This window comes from Miniopterus schreibersii, assembly GCF_964146895.1.
Source record: "Miniopterus schreibersii genome assembly, chromosome: 6".
In the NCBI taxonomy this organism is placed as follows: Eukaryota; Metazoa; Chordata; class Mammalia; order Chiroptera; family Miniopteridae; genus Miniopterus; species Miniopterus schreibersii.
The window spans coordinates 13790357-13809922 of NC_138107.1; the positions used below are offsets into that span (position 1 = coordinate 13790357).

The 19566-nt window shown below is 55.0% G+C and overlaps 2 protein-coding genes across 6 annotated transcripts in view; both read left to right on the top strand.

Annotated features, from left to right (window-relative positions):
- Positions 1-4074, top strand: part of TTBK1 (tau tubulin kinase 1) — a gene marked incomplete at both ends in the record, with an annotated part of 33025 nt that extends 28951 nt beyond the window's left edge. For both annotated transcript variants that reach the window (XM_081140661.1, XM_081140660.1), the window contains 2 exons: positions 1619-3153; positions 3687-4074. In XM_081140661.1, the coding sequence (XP_080996787.1) occupies positions 1619-3153; positions 3687-4074 (1923 nt within the window). The remainder of the gene's footprint in view (positions 1-1618; positions 3154-3686) is intronic.
- Positions 4075-13929: 9855 nt separating this feature from the next.
- On the top strand, positions 13930-19465 carry SLC22A7 (solute carrier family 22 member 7). 4 transcript variants are annotated; one of them, XM_081140035.1, is made up of 11 exons: positions 13953-14021; positions 14340-14387; positions 14993-15096; positions 15231-15385; positions 15497-15665; positions 16282-16405; positions 16698-16807; positions 17199-17413; positions 17538-17646; positions 18376-18582; positions 18981-19465. In XM_081140035.1, exons 1-11 carry the CDS (start codon positions 13995-13997, stop codon positions 19033-19035), a joined length of 1323 nt encoding a protein of 440 aa, XP_080996161.1. In that variant the 5' UTR covers positions 13953-13994; the 3' UTR covers positions 19036-19465. The 4 variants fall into 4 exon arrangements, with proteins under 4 accessions (XP_080996162.1, XP_080996159.1, XP_080996161.1 ...); XM_081140034.1 differs by having other exon boundaries at positions 13955-14021; positions 14256-14387; XM_081140036.1 differs by having other exon boundaries at positions 13930-14387; positions 18376-18586; positions 18987-19465.
- The last annotated feature ends 101 nt before the right edge of the window (positions 19466-19566 follow it).

The following is a 19566-nucleotide window of genomic DNA, read 5'->3' on the forward strand; positions in this document are numbered from 1 at the left end:
CTGCATGTGGAATAGAGGGTGGAAGGTTCTCTAAGGGAAGGATGTGGGAAAACACGTACCAAGGAGGGTGATGCAGCCTGCTTGGTGGGTGGACAGGAAGGCTTTTTGGAAAAGGAGCTGTTTGAGCTGGGTCCTGGAAGAAGAACGGGAATTTTTCTTGTGAATAGAGGGGATGAGAAGGAAACTGCCTCGGGAAAAGGCCCAGAAGTGTGAGATGCATGACACATTTAGGGAACTACCGGCGGCATCTGAGTGATTGGGGTGGAGGGCGGGGGATCAGAGGGTGCTGCTAGAAGTGAGGCTGGAGCAGAAGGTAGGGGCCAGATCATGGGGGAAGGGGGGTTTCTCATATGCCAAGCCAAGGATAGGCATTGTCTCCTGAGGACTGTGGGGGCCAGTGGAGGTTTCTGTAGGTTTGAAGCAGAGAGATGGGGTTTGATTTAACTTTCAGGAAGATCCCTCGGGCAGCTATGGGGTGGATGGATGGGCAATGTGGGATGCAAAAAACAGGTCAGTGGGGGGCAACCACCAGGCAAGACAGGGCCGTGTCCATGGGGCTGCGGTAGCAGACACAGATGTCTAAGAAGGTACTTGGCAGGACTCCCTGAGAGTCTGGATGGCACCCAAAGGTGTTGGGGCTGTCAGGATCTCTCTGGGGCTTCTGGTCTGAATGGGCTGTGTTTAGGAAGACGGAGGCCGTGTGTTCAAAAGGCTAACACGGTGCCGGACACTGTTAGCACCATCACGCCTGGAACAAAGCCAAGTCAGTCTGGATGGGGCCCAGTACATTGTGGGGGCCCAGGATGTGTGTGGATTCACAGGGCAGAGCTGGAGAAGATGCAGCAGCAGCTTCTGATAAGAGGTCCTGATAAGGTGGTCGGGCCTTTCTAGTCTGGAAGGAAGGAGGCTAAGGGGGCATGCGGCAGGAGCCTTAGGAAACCAAGATCAGTGAAAAGAAACTGTCCTTCACAGCTCGGCTGTGAATTCCTAGAGGAAGTACAGACTCCAAACACCTGCAGAGGTCTGAGAAATTCCTGGCTGACAGGCCAGGAAGGGGCAGGAGAAGGGTCCTGGAGCTCCAGTGGCCCAGGCTGAGTTTTGGGGCGTTGGGGCAGCCTGAACTTCGCCTTGTCCCACATAGGTCCTGGTGGCCTTGGGCAGCCAGCTCCTGGCTGCAGAGGAACTATGCTCTGTGAGGAGGCAGTGAGGGCCCCTCTCGGGACCTGGTTTCCTCTACTGTAAAAGGGAGGGTTGATCTGCCTTGCAGTGGTCATTTTACTCTATTGATTGAACTAGAGTGGCTCTGGGTTTGGGGATGCATGTGGTGAGGAGAGGAGTGGGGGAAATGGGAGACTGAGAAACAGAAGAGCCACCAGGATCCGGGCCTGGGACCTCAGGGGACCGGGAGCATGGACACAGTCATTCATGGGAGATTTACTGAGAACCATTCCAGGCCCTGGGGATAGAGCAATGAACAGAACAGACCCAGTGCCTGCCCTTGTGTTGCTCACACTCCGTGGGCACACCTGCGGGCCCCCTAGCTGTGGGTGCACCCCGGGTCTTCTTGGGCCCAGGAGGGTGGGTGACCTTGGTGGGTCCCTGTGTGTGTCCCCTGCAGGTGTTCTCCGTGGCGCCCCCGTTCGAGGTGAACGGTCTCCCACGAGCTGTGCCCCTGAGCCTGCCCTACCAGGACTTCAAGAAAGACCTCTCCGATTACCGGGAGCGGGCTCGCTTGCTCCACAGGGTCCGGAGGGTGGGCTTCTCCCACATGCTCCTCGCTGCCCCCCAGGCCCCGCTGACTCCCCTACAGCCTCAAGCTAATGGGAAGGAGGAGGAGGAGGAGGAAGAGGAGGAGGAAGAGGAAGAAGAGGAGGAGGAGGAAGAGGAAGAAGAGGAGGAGGAGGAGGAAGGGGAGGGGGAGGAGGAGGCAGTGGCTCTGGGGGAGGCGCTGGGGCCTGGAAGTGGGTCCAGCAGCGAAGGGAGCGAGAGGAGCACCGACCGGAGCCAGGAGGGCGCCCCATCCACACTGCTGGCCGACGACCAGAAGGAGTCCAGGGGCCGGGCCTCCGTGGCCGACGGGGACCTGGAGCCTGAGGAGGGCTCCAAAACCCTGGTGCTCGTCTCCCCCGGTGACATGAAGAAGTCGCCTGTCACTGCCGACCTGGCCCCTGACCCTGACCTGGGCACCCTGGCTGCCCTCACTCCTCAAAACGAGCGGCCCCAGCCCACGGGCAGCCAGCTGGATGTGTCTGAGCCAGGCACCCTGTCCTCCATCCTCAAGTCTGAGCCCAAGCCCCCTGGGCCTGGGACAGGGTTGGGGACCGGGGCAGTGACCACAGGGGCAGGGGGAGTGGCAGTCACCTCCTCACCCTTCACCAAAGTTGAGAGGACCTTTGTGCACATTGCAGAGAAAACCCACCTCAACGTCATGTCTTCCGGTGGACAAGCCTCACGGCCCGAGGAGCTCAGCTCTGGGGGCGAGCTGGGCCTGGAGGTGCCCTCTGATGGGAGGGCTGCAGAGGAAAGAACCTCTGTGCCCCTGGAGAATGGCATTGCCCAGTCAGGGCTGGAGAGCTATGCCCTGTCTGGCCCTCCTGGGGACACCCCCTTGGAGGTGGCCAAGGACTCACTGCCCAATGGATCATCGCTTGCCGATGGGCCAGCCCCAGCATCCCTGCTGGAACCAGACCCCGAAAAACTGGCCACCATCTCCCCCAGTCACCGTGCCATGCCAGGCCCTCGCTGCAGGAGCCGTATACCTGTCCTGCTGTCTGAGGAGGACACAGGCTCGGAGCCCTCGGGTTCGCTGTCGGCCAAAGAGCGGCGGGGCAAGAGGGTGAGGCCACAGCAGGACCTGGCACGGCTGGTGATGGAGAAGAGGCAGGGCCGGCTGCTGCTGCGGCTGGCCTCCGGGGCCTCCTCCTCCTCCAGCGAGGGCCAGCGGGCCTCTGAGACACTGTCGGGCACCGCCTCGGAGGAGGACACGCCTGCCTCTGAGCCCTCCGTGCCCAGCAAGGCCGGGCGGGCAGCTGCCACCCGCAGCCGGATTCCCCGCCCCGTCAGCATCCGCATGCCCACGCCTGCCCCAGCCCAGCAGTCCCCTGGCAGACCCCGTGGTGCGGCCCCAGCATCTGACACAGCCATCACCAGCAGGTGAGAAACCACTGCCAGCCCCAGGGACTGCCCCAGAGCCAAGACTCAGGAAGGACCCCCAACTATACCTCCCCAGCTAGGTCTCTCTTCTGACTCAGGTCCCAGCCCTGCCCCTGGGTTCATGGGGTGGACACAGTGAGCATGCCTGGAGGGGTGCCAGGGAGGCCAGGTTTGGGAAAGGTTGATGGGAGCCTCTGGTGTGCCATGGGGCATTTGAAGCTAAATGGGAGGAAACTTTATTTTAATATAAACATGGGTATATTATAGAGCAGAATGCAAACTCCATGAGAATTCGAAAGATGAAACACAGGCCTCAAGGAAAGCCTGCAGCAAGCTCTGCCGGAGGGCCCTGGGAGGGCGTGGCCCTTAGAGGTCCTGCCCTGGAGGATGGAGCATTAGGCCTCAGTTTATCCATCTGTGCCATGGTCTCAAACAGGTTTGAGGATGCAGGACTCCAGCGCTCGGTGCGATTCTGAAAATATCTCTTCTCCGCCCCTCTTTTCTCTTGTTTCTCTCCTCCGCTCCTCCCGCAGGCTCCAGCTGCAGAAGCCCCCAGGGTCGGCCATTGCTGCTGACCTCCGTCCCAAACAACCCCCGGGCCGAGGCCAGGGCCCAGGGCGAGCCCAAGCCAGCACCAGGTCCCCAGCCCCGCGCAGTCCGGGCCTCCCCGCCTCCACCACTCGCAACTCCAGCGCGTCTCCCCGGAGCCAGTCCCTGTCCCGCAAAGAGAGCCCCTCCCCCTCGCACCAGGCCCGGCCCGGGGGTCCCCCACCCCGGGGCGCCTCACAGGCCCAGGCCGAGCCTGATGGCACCTCTTCCCCAGGGGTCCCCAAAAAAGGACCCAGAGGGAAACTCCAGACTCAGCGCTCAGCAACCAAAGGCCGGGCAGGTGCGGCGGAGGGCCGGGCCGGGGCCAGATAATGACGCGCGGGCTCCGCGCGGCCCCCGCCCTCCTCCAGCTCCCCCGCAGCCGGCCACACTGGAACAGCTCCCAGCACAGCCTTACGCGCCCGACGCGCGCCACCCGCGGCCCAGCTTCCCGCCCGCCCCGCCGCGCCGCCGCCGTCCACGCTCCACCGACAGGGGGCGCCGCGCCGCCGCACGGGTAGCGCTCGCCTCCCCTCCCTTTCCCAGCCCCTCCCACCTCCCGCGGCCCCCCGGGTGGGGCTGGCTCACCCTCCGCCTCGGGAAGGCCCAGCCACTCTTCACCGAGGACCCCACTAATCCGGACAGCCTGCTCCCCCGCCAGGCCTCCGCTGCTCCCCGTGCTCCACCCCCGGCACACCTCTGCTTTGACACCGCCTACAGAGCCTTTCCCCCTCCCAGCCCTCTTCCAGCCAAAGCCCCCCTTTTCAGAAAGGCGGCCTCAATGTCCGGAAGTGGTGGCTCCAGCCTCCCCTAGGGGTCAACCCCACAGTCTCCTGGGAAGGACCTCTTTTCAGAGACTAGACTGGGGGTGGGGAGGTGGGACCTAGGGGCCATTGGTCTACTCAGGTGTGAGGGAGCAGGTATGACCTGCCCCAAGGTCAGCTCCATCCTGGACACCCCTGTGGGAGGCAGTGAGCAGGTGATGGAGGTTGCTCCCCTGCACCTCTAAAGTGCAGATTCTCTTCTCCCCCTAAATTTGGGTGGGGTCTTAGTGAGAACCATAGAGTGTGGGCTGCCTGCCTGGGCAAGTATTTCCTAGTGGGAAGTTGGAGGAGGGGCTTTAAAGAAGTTTTCACCTGTCCCTTGGCCCTCAATCTAGTGCTCAGGACCCCTCACCATCAGGAATTCCTTATTGCCATCTAACCTCAATCTTGCCTACTGCAGTTTCGGCCAACTCCCTTCCCTCCTGGGTTCAGTGGAGGTGGAGAATGGCTGGTTATCATCTCTCACTGGCCCTTTGGAGATTCAGGGACACAGCTCTGGCCAGGTCACCCTCCCTGTTCTCTTGGCTGTGACCATCATCTCCCCTAGTCATCAGAGAGAGCAGAAACAGACAGCTAGCCCCTGGACTCAAGGCAGAAAGGCCCTTTTAACTTCCAGATTGTATGCTTGTGCGATGGGTCCAGCCCAAATCCTCTCCTCCCCCAGCTCACCCTTCAGCTTGTCCCCTCTTGTCCTAACCCCAAACCATGCAGCTGAGCTGTCCCTGCAGAGATGTGAGGACTGTGCTGCTCCATGAATACATATGGGCTTCCTCCTGGGTCTGGTTCCTGCATAGCTCTCATCCCAGCTCATCACGAGCCTCAACTGCCCATGTCTGGGCCAAGCAGTGCACTGGCTGCAGAAGGGACATCCAACCCTGCCTATCTGGAACAGGTCCCCAGCAGGCTCCTCCATGCTTAGAACCCACAGCCCCTGTCCCCTGGCCTGCCCCTTCTATTCTTCACTGGGTCATGGAGAACAAGGCAAGAGAACCAGCGGAAGAGGAAGAAAGGCCCCAGCATGCCCCAGTGGTCTGGCAGCACCCGGCCACCATTGCTTAGAAGGATGCTCATGAGGAAGTTGGACCAGGGAGCAGCCTGGTGGTGCCAGCTGAAGCCCCTCATGGAGAGTCAGCAGGCTTGGGCAGCTGCTTCCATGCCAAGGTGGTGGCTTCTCTGCAGACCAGCCTAGAGGAGGACTCCAGGGTGGACACCCCGAGGTCCACCCCATGCTGACGCAGAAGCTCCCAGAACACTCAGGAAACCTCTCTGGACAGAGCCCTCTTTGTCAACCCGAGACCCTCCCAAGGCCTCTACTGCCCTCTGGGTCCAGCAGAGGGGGTGGAGGAGGGGCCGAGCCCTCCCACCTAGAGCTTCTCTGAATGACAATCAGCTCCTGCCAGGTGGGGACCAGGGCATGACCCCTGGTGCCCAGGTCCTGGGCCTGCTCCTTGCCACCAACCGAACTGTGAATGTAGGGCCCCCAGACTCACCCCTGCCCCAGGACCAACAACACCCTGGTTTGGTGTTGAGAGGAAAGGGGGGTGACCTGAGAGAGCCCCAGGCCCATCCCACTCCCCAGTTTCACCCAGCACTGAAGCTGGGCAGAGCTGCAAAACCCTGTCTGTCCTTGGGAAACCAGACCTCCCTAGGGCTCCCAACTGACCTCAGGCCTCTGCGTCATTGAATGTCACCAAGGTTGGGGGAAGAGGAGCAGGCGCGAGTGTGGGAGGAGGCTAGAGGACTCTGCTTCTCTCCCCAGGAAGGATCTAGGGCAGAGGAAACCATATCTCCCAGTGCCCCACCCCCAGCTGCAGCCTCTTCCTCCTTGAGCACCCATCCCCTCCACCAAGCCCTGCGGGTCCTGAGCCCCTTCTCTGTAAGAGTGTCACACCACCACCACCACTGCGCTCCTCCAGCACTTCATCATGACAGCCTGTGCCACTGGCCCAGATGCCGGGCTGCTCACCCCAGAACATGCCTTCCCACCCCAGCCTCACTGTGCACCAAGAGGGACTGTGTAGAGGGACTGTGCCCCAGGTACGTGGGCTCCCCCCTTCCCAGCTCCTCGCAGGGGCCTGGCTTGCTCAGTCTTCTCAGCCCTGGGGACCGGCCCTGGTGGGCGGGGGTGGGGGGCAGGGAGTTGCCCTCCCCCTCCCCAAGGAAGCCACTAAAGAATGTTTACATGCCAAACAGAATGTAACACCCTCCCCCACCCCGTCCCTGTCACTGCATGGCCTCTGCCCACCCCGCACTGTCCACCCCTACCCCAGCACCCTGGAAGCCGCTGTCATGATTAGATCGGGTCTCAGAAGGGAAGTAGCCATCACACCATTAAAAAGCCTGTGGACCTTTCTGCTGGCCTGGACTCTTCTTCTTTTGGGGGAGAGGGCAGAGCCCGGGCCCTGGGCTGGGAGTGGGCAGGAGAGGCGAGCACAGGTTGGTGCGCAAGTGCCCAGGGACCGTTGTGAGGCAGACTGTCCCACAGGCGAGGAAATGGAAGCCCTGGAGGATGCAGGTAACTTGCTCAGGGTCACACTGGTGGGAGGGGGCTTCCTGCTGTCTCTGATGGCAAAGCTGTGCCCTTTCAGCTCCCTTGGCTTTCTCTCCCAAGGGCCAGAGACTCTAAGTTTAGCTTTCTGCAGAGAGGGAGGGAGGAAGAATTGTCATTGCCCAGAAGTTAACAGACAAAAGTGTTTGGAAAACTGAAGTACAACAGCTCACAGACAAGGAAGAACTTGGTCACTATTCTAGTAAAATCTATAAAAATCACAAATGAACACAGCCTGTGGCCCAGCACTTCTAGAAAGGTATCTTCTGTATACACTTATAAATTCCCAAGATTGCATGTCTAAAATCATTCATTGCGGCACTCTTTGTACAGCTCCACAAAGCCTCATCTGTGATTCTGAAGCCGAAAAAGTTCTGAAAGCTGGGAGTTTTTCCATTAGATTGGTACAAGCTTGTTTGGTACCAAACCCTGACAAGACTATTTGTGGTCTTTATTTATTTATTGAAATATATCTTTATTGATTTCAGAGAGAGGAAGGGAGAAGGAGAGAGAGATAGAAATGTCAATAATGAGAAAGTAGTCATTGATCGGCTGCCTCCTGCGCGCCCCCAACTGGGGATGGAGCCCGCAACCCAGGCATGTGCCCTGGCCGGGAATCAAACCGCGATCTCCTGGATCCTAGATCAATGCTCAACTGCTGAGCCACGCCTGGCAGGGCAATTTGCAGTCTTTATTAATTCCACTTGTCATACATGTTTGCAGTAGAAATGTTAATGTGTTTGATTATGGAATATGCACAGAATTGTATTACATACGTGTGTGTGTGTGTGTGTGAAATTTGAATTCTAAAAGAAATCTGATCCCAACGGTTGGTATGAGAGACTGTGGACCTGTAAAAGCAGAAGTTCAGATGTAACTAAAAGTCTGTTTGTTGGGACTGATTAATAGAATGTGGCCACCCATACAATGGGGACCCTATTATGGGGTACTGTGATGCTCTACAGTGAAGCAGGTGGCTCTTTGTAGGCACCTGTGGACTGGTCTCTAAGACTAAGTCAAAGAACTGTGTGTATAATGTGTACCTATTTGGACAAGTTAGAGGTCTCAAGTTGCTTCTGGGAGGAAAGCTGGGGGGAAGGAGGCTTTCGTGCAGTATATCCGCTGTACCTTTTGCACTTTGGACCCTAGGTTCACTAAGTGTGAATCTTTCACCCAGGTAGTACCATAAACAACTTCTGTCCCAGGGCCCTACCTGGGGATCAGAGGTAAGAGAGCCCAGGCTCCAAAGTCCTGCTCTCCCTCTGAGCACCTCTGCCATCCCAGAACCTGTGTAACCATCTTCGGTCCCCACGGTGGCCTCCTGGAACCCCTGTTCTCCAGCATGGGTGCCAGGGGGCTTCAGGGCCTGACTTGCAGCCTTCAGTGGGGCGTTAGTGTGCTTCCATCGCCCTCCTTGTTTGAAAGTGTCACAAGCAGGTCATGTTTTCAGTAAAAAGGCAAAAGCTAAAAGCATATAAACTAAAATATGAGAGCCCCCATCTATGAATATGACTATGTAGAGGTAGTGTACTCAGAGCTGCGTAACCATCGCCACAGTAAGAATGGGGGGGGGACACATTTCCAACACCCCAACGAGAAACTCCATGCCTATTAGTTTGCAGCCACTCCCATTTCCCCTTAACCCCTCCAGTCCTCAGCAACCATGAATCTACTACTTTCTGTCTCTATATAGATTTTTTTATTTTGGACATTTCATATCATTAGAATCACGCAGTATGTGGCTCTTTGTGACCGCCTCCTTTCATTTAGTGTTTCGAGTTCACCCGCGCTGTAGCCCGTATCAGCACCGCATTCCTTTTTATGGCTGAATAATATTCTGCTGTATGGATCGGCCGCATTTTGCTTGTCCATTCATCGTGGACTGTTTTTTTCCTACTCGTTGGCTATTATGAATAATGCTGCTATGAACATTTGCTTACAGGTGTTTGTGTGGACATACATTTTCATTTCTCTTGGATATATAGCCTGTGAAAATATCCAAAATAGAATTGCTGGGTCATACGGTAACTCTTTAATACTTTGAGGAATTACCAACCTTTTCCACAGTGGCTACGCCATTTTACATTCTCACCAGTAATGTATGAGGATCCTTATGTTCTTTTAAATGGCTGCTTAATAGTCCATGGCATGAATGTTCCATAATCTGTTTACCCAGCTCCATGTTGACCTTCCATTAGATTTTTTCCCAACTTTGCACTATTTCAAATAGTGCCAAAATTAATAACATTCCTTTGATCTTTGCTTACTTCTCTATGTCTAATCCTAGGGGAAATCCCCAGAATAATAAAATAGATGAAACTGGTATCTTTTTCTATTTTTAATTTCTTTTATTATTATTGAGAATAAATGAGTGAAAGAATTCTATGGATCATTCATTATTTTGCATTCCTTTAATCATTCATTCATTCCACTAATTCTGCAGGCCACTGCTGAGCCCCACATGTACCAGAGGCTGCCAGACATGGGGGACTGTCAGGCATTGAGACAGTGTCCAGTGAGCTGTGAAGGAGGTGGTTGAAAATTAACTTTCATGTGCTATGTACACTGATACACGAGGCTCAGGCAGACTTCCAGCCCAGACTGGGAGCTTCAAAGAAGGCCTTCAGATCGATGTGACTCTTAGACTGAATTTTGAAAGACAAACAAGAGTTAGCCAGATAAAGAGGAGAGGACATTCTCGCAGAGGGAGCAGCATGGGCATGGAAGGTGAGAAGGTGTGAGAACTGCTTGTGGTTCAGTGTGGTGGTCACAGGTGTGAATCAGGGAACAGAGAGAGGAGTGAAGGGGGCAGGACAAGGCCTGGGGCAGGGGTGGGCTATGCCCAGGAGGATGGCTTTAGAACTAAGGTTGCAGAGAACCTTGCCCATCCCCTCTCCCAGGAGCCTGACACCTGTTGGGCACACTGACTTCCCAAAGGCCAGTCAGGGCCTACCTGATGCTCCACACATTAGGACCTGCCTAGCCCCTGGCCAACCTCTTCCCCACTCCCCCAGAAAGATATTTCTCTTCTGTGGCTAAGAGAGCTCGGAGGACAGGGGCACAGAGAAATAAGTGGCTTGAGTAAGGTTGCTCAGTCAGGGGCTACAAGACCAGGGACATTGGAGGGGCCTTTGCTAGTAGGGAGGAAAGGCCCCTTGGGGGCCTTGGAGAAAAGAGACCAAGGTGAGAGTGTGGAGGGTGTCATGTCTCTGATCATCAGACACTGGGGCCTGTGGAGATTTTTCCATTGGCTACTCAGGCATCAAGACCAGGACAAGAGCTGAGATTAACAATATTGAAGGATGGTCAGAATGACTTTCTAGCCCTCAGCAGATGCAGGAGCCTGAACGTTGCCTATCGTGGTGAGGTGATGGGGCTGGAGAGTCAGCATGGTCATGGGAACTTGGCTCTAGGTCAAGGAAATACAATACAAGCTCATTTTCATCAGCTCCAGGTGGCATCTTCTTCATTCCTTCTTATCCCATGTAGTATGAAACCCAAAGTGGTGTAACATCACCCATTGTTACCACCATCAATTTTTATCACAATCATCACTATCTCCCTTACTCGCCTCCAGCACCATCATCACCCAAATCGCAGATACTCTTCTTCCAAACTAGGCTCCGTCACCACCATCACCATCACCATCACCATCACCATCACCATCACCATCACCGTCACCATCACCACTAGGCTCTGATGACATAATGATTAACAAGGTCCTTGCCGTCAGGGAGCTTTCACATCTTCACCATCCCCACCACCTTCACCACCACCTTCACGACTACAACCGCCACCACCATCAGCATCATCTACATAATCCTCGTCATCACTGCCCTCGTAACTGCATCACTACTGCCACTATCCCAGCCCCAGCCCTCATCCTTACTTCAGCCACCCCATCATTTCTACCATCAGGACTCCCACCTCCATCACCACTACACCATCCCATCGTCACACGCACAACTACAAGGATTCCGTCATTACCGCCCTCATCAATGTAGGAAATGATTATGTGCGGTATTGCTCAGTGAAACCCCAACTAAGTGGGGAGGTTAGCTGAGGTAACTCAATGCAGAGAGGGGTAAAAAAGTTTGCAGTCCTAAAGTGTAAGAAGTCCCTATTGCAAGTAATCCCAAATAGGAAACTGTTTATCTTAGGAATTTATTCTTCCCCAAATCCTCCAACAGTGCTAGTAGTAATTTCAACTAAGGAGTTGTTCTTTTTCCAGTGCACAAGGCTCCTTCCCGTCTAGTCTGGTATAAATGAAGGTCTCCTCTACTGTGGCCTCCGAGCTCAGGTTTGGATTTCCAGGTTGGAGGATGGGGATAGTTAAAAAGTTAATCAAAACCAGTTCCTGACTGGTGATTCAGAGTTGATCTGCCTTCTGATTCGGCTCTTGGCATTTCATATCTTGCCTGTCCAGCTCCATCATCTGCCTCTACACATCACAGTCATTGTCACCACCATTCCTTGATGACATCAGAGAGGAGAGCTGCCGTAAGGGCCAAAGGCAGGGAATAAGATGAAGCCACGCCTGGCCGGTGTTGCTCAGTGACTACAACCACCACCACCATGCACCAACCCACACACCAAGAGGTCACTGGTTCGATTCTGGGTCAGGGCATGTGCCCAGGTTGCGGGCTCGATCCCCAGTAGGGGGTGTGCAGGAGGCAGCTGATTGATGTCTCTCTCTCATCGATGTTTCTATTTCTCCCTTTCTCTCTCTCTAAAAAAATCAATAAAAACATTTTATTGATGAAGCCAGGGGTACAGTTAATGTCAAATTACTCTCTGTAGAAAGTGGCTGCAGATTTAGATCTGAGTTTCCTAGGCGACAATGCAAAGAAGGAGATGTGGCCACTATATGACTACCAGCTCTTTTTCAGGTTAAGGCAGGAGGGAAATCCCTGTTGTGAAAACAAAGGCATCACAGCCAATGCCCAGGGTTGGCCTCATTGGCTGTCATCTCAGGCTATGGAAAAACCTCAGAGTCTTCCCCTGTGGAGCCACTGGATGAGCCATGGAGATGAGATGGCTGCAAAACTTACCTCTTAGGAGCTGCAAAGGGTTATGGTGTTTTATATTTTAATATAAATAATATGAATATATAGTATTAAATGAGGGAGGAACCAACAGCGTGGGGATCACATGTGAGGGATAACAAACGGGACGGTTGTTGCCTCACCCTTGAGCTGGTCTCCAAGATGCCTTGGGCATCCACCAGGTGAATAGGAGGGAGGCCAGTGAGGTGCCAACAGGCTGGTGTGTCTGGGGAACTGGAGGGAAGGGGGCCTAGTTGGGAGGAGCCAGTCTTGGGGATCATATGGGCCAAGTTAAGGAGTTGGACTTCCACCCTCCAGCAGTGAGAGCTGGTTTTAAACAGAGACACTCCCCTGTCACATTTGTTCTAAAATGTTCATTGTGGCAGGTGTGTGGAGAGTGGGTTGAAAGGGGTGAGACTGGAGGCAGGAAGGTTTATGTAACTTGTTTGAACCCTCCTGGTAGACTGCATGCTCAGTGAGGGCAGGGGTTGTGTCTGAGGCATCTCTGTATCCACAGAAAGCTTAGGTTGCACTAGAAATTCAACAAATATCTCTTACTATTATTGCCTTCTCTCACCACCTCCAAATCCCTGCCCTCAGTCCCATGCCTATTACACCTCCATGAACACACACCATGTCACTGATTTAACTCTTTTCCCAGAGCTCTTTGAGGGAGCCCAGCCTAGTGCAGACTGGAACATCTCGAGCTCAGTAGCTGGGGCCAAAGACCTGGGCCAGAGTCAGGGGTCCTGGTTCCCTTTTTATTTCTGCTGTTGAGTCACTATGTGACCCCAGCAAACCACACCCCATTTCTTTATCTGTTCAAAGTGGGGACTAGATTAAATTAGTCATTTTCAAACTTTTTAAAAAGCTTGGGCCCTTAGACACCTATTTGCTTAGAAATCTGGAGCCCTGGGAACACAGTTTGACAACCTCCCAGCTCTGCTGATGTGGTGTTTGGAGAATCAGATCAAAAACACTTGACATCGCTGGTTTCTGCTGTGCTTTTGTGGCAGGGCTGTGAGAGAATTGAATGGGGAAGACAGACACATCCTAAATCTTAGGCATTGCAGATACCTCTGGCAGGACCTTGGCAAACCCTCTCCTTCCCTACCCACCCCCTCAGGGGTATCTAGGAAGCTCCTGAAAATAGGGGTGGGTGGGAGCAGGCAGGAGGGACTGTGTGTATGGGAAGAGCCCCTGAGTGAAGACATGGGAAGGTGATAGGTCTGAGATCCCCAGATTGGCCAGGCTGCTCAGGGTGGTTCCAGGTGTTTCTCAGGCCAGGGCATAAGGTCCAGGTGGGGACATAAATCTGACAGGGTACAGAGAGCCCTCATGGCTCAGCAGTAAGAACCCTTCACCTGGTTTTGAATCCTGGGCTGCTGGCCAGGCTGTGGCTGCAAATAGGCAAGGCTCACCTAGGGTTTCATAAGACAAAGGGCATCCAAGGAGAGCTGGCATCATGCCCTGGAGACTCCTCCTCCTAGGGATCCTTGGAGCTCTGCTGATCAAGGGATTATGGGCTCATCTCCTACACACCCTCCTACCCATCATAGGGGCCTGAGGATACCCCATTTTGTCCCTGAGCACCAATGTGTAAGTCCCAGAGCCATGGAGTCCATGACCTCTGAATGGCTGGCAGCCCCTCCTTCACAGGCAGTGTAGCCAGGGTGGCCAGGAAAGGTCCAGTCTTGGGTCAGCCCCTGAGGGCTGGATTGTGGCTGCAGGCTCTCCGCCCATCAATCTATCTGCTCCCGCCTCTAGAGTCCAAGGGTCCACTGCGCTGAGTACTACAGAGGGAGCCCACACTGGGGACAGTTATTGGTGGGTGGCATGGGATTCGAGGAGCTGCTAGACCAGGTGGGTGGTTTTGGGCCCTTCCAACTGCGGAATGTGGCCCTGCTGTCCCTGCCCCGAATTCTGCTGCCCATGAACTTCCTCCTGCCCATCTTCCTGGCTGCTGTGCCTGCCCACCGCTGTGCCCTGCCTGGTGCCCCTGCCAACTTCAGCCACCAGGAGACATGGCTGGAGTCCCACCTTCCCCGGGAGCCAGATGGCACGCTCAGCTCCTGCCTCCGCTTCACCTACCCCCAGGCCCTCCCCAACTCTACGTTCAGGGGAGAAGGGCAGAGTCCTGGGGAGCTGCAGGGTGAGCCCTCCACTATGCCATGCCCTCAGGGCTGGGAGTACGACCACTCAGAGTTCTCCTCCACCATTGCAACTGAGGTACCTGAGCCAGGAGGCTGGGGGACACGTGAGTGGGATGGGTCTGCCATTGCCTTGGGTGGTTGCTATGTGGGCACTGGACACATTCTTTCTTTCTCAGAGTCTCAGTTTACCCATTTGTAGATGAGATCTATGAATTTAAAGTGCAGAGCTTGTAGTAAGGAGCCCATACATGGGAGCTGCTATTATTAATCAGGAGGTGATTAAGGCAGGGAAGGGCTAAGGTGGCTCCACGGAGTTGGGGCTGAGGATTGAGAAGGGTGTTTCTGCACTAAGAGGTGGAGAAACAATAGAGGCCTCCTCTTTCTTCCTCATTTGGGCCCCAGGTCTAGGACTTACATAATCCATCTGGAGGTGTGTGCAGGTGGGGGCAGAATCTCTCTGGAGAGGTACAGGGCTCCTGTTGTCATGGTCAAGGCCCTCCATGGGAAGAAGCTGAAGCTGCAGGACTGGGGAGGGGCAAAGTCTCCCACTCTCAAGTTGAACAGTTGGGGGTTTATTATCTGACATGGAGGTACCAGGATGGCACAGTTGACCTCAGAAGGCCCCTGGGTCTGGAGAGGGGCCTGTGCCCATGGGAGGCCCCTCCTTGCCTGTCCCTGCAGTGGGACCTGGTGTGTGAGCAGAAAGGCCTGAACAGAGCCACTTCTACCTTCTTCTTCGTTGGTGTCCTGGTGGGGGCTGTGGCCTTCGGATACCTGTCTGACAGGTAGGGTGAGGTGGGGGGCCAATAAGGGAGTGGGGTGGAGAACCTTCTCCCACTAGCTGGGGTCTGGGCCTAGTCTACCTCTATCTTGGGACCTCCCCTCCACAGGGAGCTAACCCTACATGATCCCTGTGCAGGTTTGGGCGGCGCCGTCTGCTGCTGGTGGCCTATGTGAGTGCCCTGGTGATGGGCCTGACATCTGCAGCCTCAGTCAGCTACGTCATGTTTGTCATCACCCGCACCCTCACTGGCGCAGCCCTGGCTGGCTTCACCATCATTGTGATGCCACTGGGTGAGGCAGGCAAAGAATGCGTAGGGCCTAGAGGGCTGGAGGGATGCAGTGGTCAAGAGTGAGACTGATGTCCCTTGCTAACTGTCTTCCTGTCTCTGGCTGTGGACCTAGAGTTGGAGTGGCTGGACGTGAGACACCGCATCGTGGCAGGTGTCCTGAGCAGCATGTTCTGGTCAGGGGGCGTGATGCTGCTGGCACTGGTTGGGTACCTGATACGGGACTGGCGATGGCTTCTGCTGGCTGTCACCCTGCCTTGTGTCCCAGGCATCCTCAGCCTCTGGTGAGGCCTATGGGCAGCTGGGGAGTGAGAGATACAAGAAGCCAGAAACAGAATTATTTAGAGGCTGAGAATTGAAGACAGAGACTGAGAAAAAGAAAATGAGAGACAATCCATGACATGAGAGTGACAGAACCAAGTACTAACTTAGGTTGGTGCCCTGGAGGGGTGGGGATAAGGACAGGGACAGGATGGAGGTAGGAAGTCCAGGTAGGAGGGAAGGTCAAGTAGGGTGGGCATTTCATTGCCTGCCCCAAATGAACTGGCTTTGGATGACACCTCTGGGTATGTATGTCTGTATGTCTGTCTCGCTTTCATCATATGCCCTCCTGTCACCTGTAGGAGAAGTGGGTGGCTGGTCCTGGGGGCTGAGGTCTTGGGGGAGAGACCAATTCAGTTGAGCAGAGAAGTGACTCCTGGGCTATGGAGAACCTAGGCCTGGGCAAAGAAGTGTGGGAAAAGGTGGCTTTTAAATTGGGCCTTAAAGAATGACTGAAAGTTCACCAGGTAAGGATGGTTGGGAAGATGTTCCAGGCTGAGGGGCCAGCCTGTGGTGTGTCCAGGAGGGAGACATGGCTTAGGGTGCTGACTGACTGAAGGGCCTCCTGCTGTCCCCCAGGTGGGTGCCTGAGTCTGCACGCTGGCTTCTGACTCAGGGCCGTGTGGAGGAGGCCCACAGGTACCTGCTCTGCTGTGCCAGGCTCAATGGGCGGCCTGTGGGTGAGGACAGCCTGAGCCTGGAGGTGAGGGTGAATGTGTGTGAGTGCATGCAAGCACATGTATGTGCGTAGCCTGTGTCAAGCACTCCCGTCCTGGGGCCCACTGTGTGTTCAGGAAAAGCTCCTTTCTCTAACGTAGAGCTCTCCCAGAATGTCCTCTGGTGGGCCATACCCTTGACTCCACTTACTCTCCTCAGCTCCCATGTGCATCCCTTCCCTCCAATGCAGAAGGGAGGAATAGAGACCCAGAGAGAGCAATGTGCCTTGCTAAGGCCACACAGTCAACTCCATGTCACAAACTTTCCTCCCCCACCAGGCCCTGAGCAAAGTGGCAGCTGCAGAGAGGGTGGTCCGAAGACCTTCATATCTAGACCTGCTGCGGACACCACGGCTCCGACATATCTCACTGTGCTGCATGGTGGTGTGGTGAGGAGAGGGCAGGCCTGGGGGGGTAGGGGTAGGTGGAGGGATGCTGCTGAGTGTGACAGGAAACTGGACAAGTGTAACTGTGGAGGGCCAGTGGGGGTGGTGGGTGAAGGGATGGGGGGATAGGGCTATGGAAGGTCAGAAGATGGCATAGGCATCAGTCACGTGGGTTCAAATTCAGGTTCTGCCACTTCTTTATTGTGAGACCTTGGACAGGTGTTCCTTCTGTAAAATGGGATGCTGTTAGTTCCTACCTCACAGAGTGGCTGTGAAGATTAGGCAAAGGTGCTTTGGCCACAAGGGAGAAGTGGTCTCTAAAAGACCAAGGTTCCCTGAGAGGATAAGGTGGGCTGGGAAGGAGGCCCCTGAGTGGCATTGTGACCCTTCCCAGGTTTGGAGTGAACTTCTCTTATTATGGCCTGAGCCTGGATGTGTCAGGGCTGGGGCTGAACATGTACCAGACGCAGCTGCTGTTTGGGGCCGTGGAGCTGCCCTCCAAGCTGCTGGTCTTCCTGTCGGTGCGCCATGCTGGACGCCGCCTCACACAGGCAGGAACGCTGCTGGGCACTGCCCTCACCTTGGGCTTCAGGCTGCTGGTGTCTGCCGGTGAGCCTTGCTCTGGGGCCCTGCCTCCTGGCCAAGAACCCCCACCCTTTCCTGGGCTCTAGGCCAATTAAGTCCTGCCCTCTCTGGAAACTCCACCTCCTATCCTGAACCCCTTTTCCTCCAGAGATGGCGTCCTGGAGCACTGCCCTGGCGGTGATGGGCAAAGGTTTTTCTGAAGCTGCCTTTACTACTGTCTACCTGTTCACCTCAGAGTTGTACCCTACTGTGCTCAGGTGAGGGGAGCCTGAGCCCCAGCCAATCTGAAGAGGGGGTTGTTAGTCTCATCTCTTACCAACACCCCCACTTACACATAACACACTGCACCCCAGTCCCTTTCACCCATTCTTTGCACCACACTCTGTTGGCCTCAATCGGGCAGAAGGTGGGGCATTTTATCTTCTTCACTAAGTGACCCCGAGAGAGGTCAGACAAGTTCTCTGGGCCTCCCTTAAAAGAAAACAGTGGCAAAAAACCCTATCTGCCCATCCCATCCCATCTCCCCACAGCCCAGGCCGAGCTGCCCTTGAAAATTGTCTCTGGACATAAGGCCTGGGCCCTTTCATCTAGCTATTGGCAGGTGAAGAAGAGACTTGTAGGCAGCTGGGTATGGTGAGAAAGCCTTGTACCTCCTCTAACAACATGGCAGAGTCTATATGAGCTGCTGACCCTCTTTCTTCCATACTACTCTTTCCCCATTCCATTTCCAGTGATTTTTTTTTCCTTCAGTGACATCTGACTGGCACTCTGTCAGAATGGGGGCCCCATCCTCTGGTGGGTGTTGGCTTGGAGGGCCCTGGCCAGGGGGTGGGTGGGAAGACCACCTGAAAGAAGCCTCAGCTTTCTTAGCTATCTAGGGAGGAAAGGGAAGGAGTACCCCCTGCCAACCTGGGGGGGTGCCCCATGAGGCATGACCCCAAGTAGCTGAGAGCACCAACTCTCTTCCCCATCCTTTCTCTGAACAGACAGACAGGGATGGGGCTGACTGCGCTGGTGGGTCGGCTGGGGGGCTCTTTGGCCCCATTGGCGGCCTTGCTGGATGGAGTATGGCTGTCACTGCCCAAGCTCACTTATGGGGGGATTGCCCTCCTGGCTGCCTGCACTGCCCTCCTGCTGCCAGAGACAAGGCAAGCACAGCTGCCAGAGACCATCCAGGACGTGGAAAGGAAGAGGTGTGTGCACTTGCATGTGGGTATGGGTGCTCAGGTATCTGACACCTCAGGTAGGACTCAGAGGAACACGTCTGTATCTGGTGCATGTATGCTAGTATGCATGGGTGCATGGCCTGAAGTATGTAAACTGCGTGTATAAAAGCATACATGAATCCATATCCATATCCATATGTGTGTACATAAATACCCAAGACTGTCCAAGAAGAGTTGGGTATGTGCACACTCAGGTATGCCTGCACATCAGGGATGTGTACAAGCATGTGTAGGAGTCCCTTGTGGGAGTACACGTTTATATATCAGGAGTTAGGGAAGCCCTAGGCCAGCACTGATGGGGCAGGCTGTGGTGGTTGGCCTCAGGGGCTAAACCCTACCACTGCTCCTGACTCCTTCCTCCCCAGTGCCCCATCCAGCCTTCAGGAGGAAGAGATGCCCATGAAGCAAGCCCACGACTGAGTGGTTTCAAGAGCAGGCCCCCCACAGAAGTCCTGCATCAGGGTCTGGGAGAGCAGAGGGCAGGCCCTGTGACCGGGACTGGGGGCATTGAGCCCTGTGCTCAGGGCTGGATTTGCCACCAATGACCTTCTCTGTGCTCATCCAACTTCTAGCAGAAGTGTGTCTTCCTAGAATGCAGTGGACTGCTGGAGAATCCTGGTACTGCTCTCTTGGCTGGGGAGATTCTGTAAACAAAGGCTCCCCTTGGGTTGGGGCAGCAGTACAGAGCTGTGGGATGAGCCCCGAACGGGAAGCCACTGAGTCTGCTGCTGGCTTCTGATCTCAGCTTTGCCACCGATTTGCTGTGTGACCTTGGCAATGTGACTTTCCCTTTTTGGGCCTCAGTCTGTTCGTCTCTCAAATGAATAATGAAGCCTTTTTACATACCTCACCACAGGATCTATCTGTTGTCATGTTCAGTGAGGTGCTGAATAAGGTGCTTCTTCTAGAGATGGTGCTAAAGAAGGGACTGTCCTATGATGACTTCTGTGG

Excerpts from the sequence above, each read along its gene's own strand:
- SLC22A7 (XM_081140036.1), top strand. The coding sequence starts at position 13,995 with ATGGGATTCGAGGAGCTGCTAGACCAGGTGGGTGGTTTTGGGCCCTTC. Across the intron at positions 15,386-15,496 it reads CATCATTGTGATGCCACTGG|AGTTGGAGTGGCTGGACGTG; the intron begins GTGAGGCAGGCA and ends CTGTGGACCTAG. Across the intron at positions 17,647-18,375 it reads TTGTACCCTACTGTGCTCAG|ACAGACAGGGATGGGGCTGA; the intron begins GTGAGGGGAGCC and ends TTCTCTGAACAG.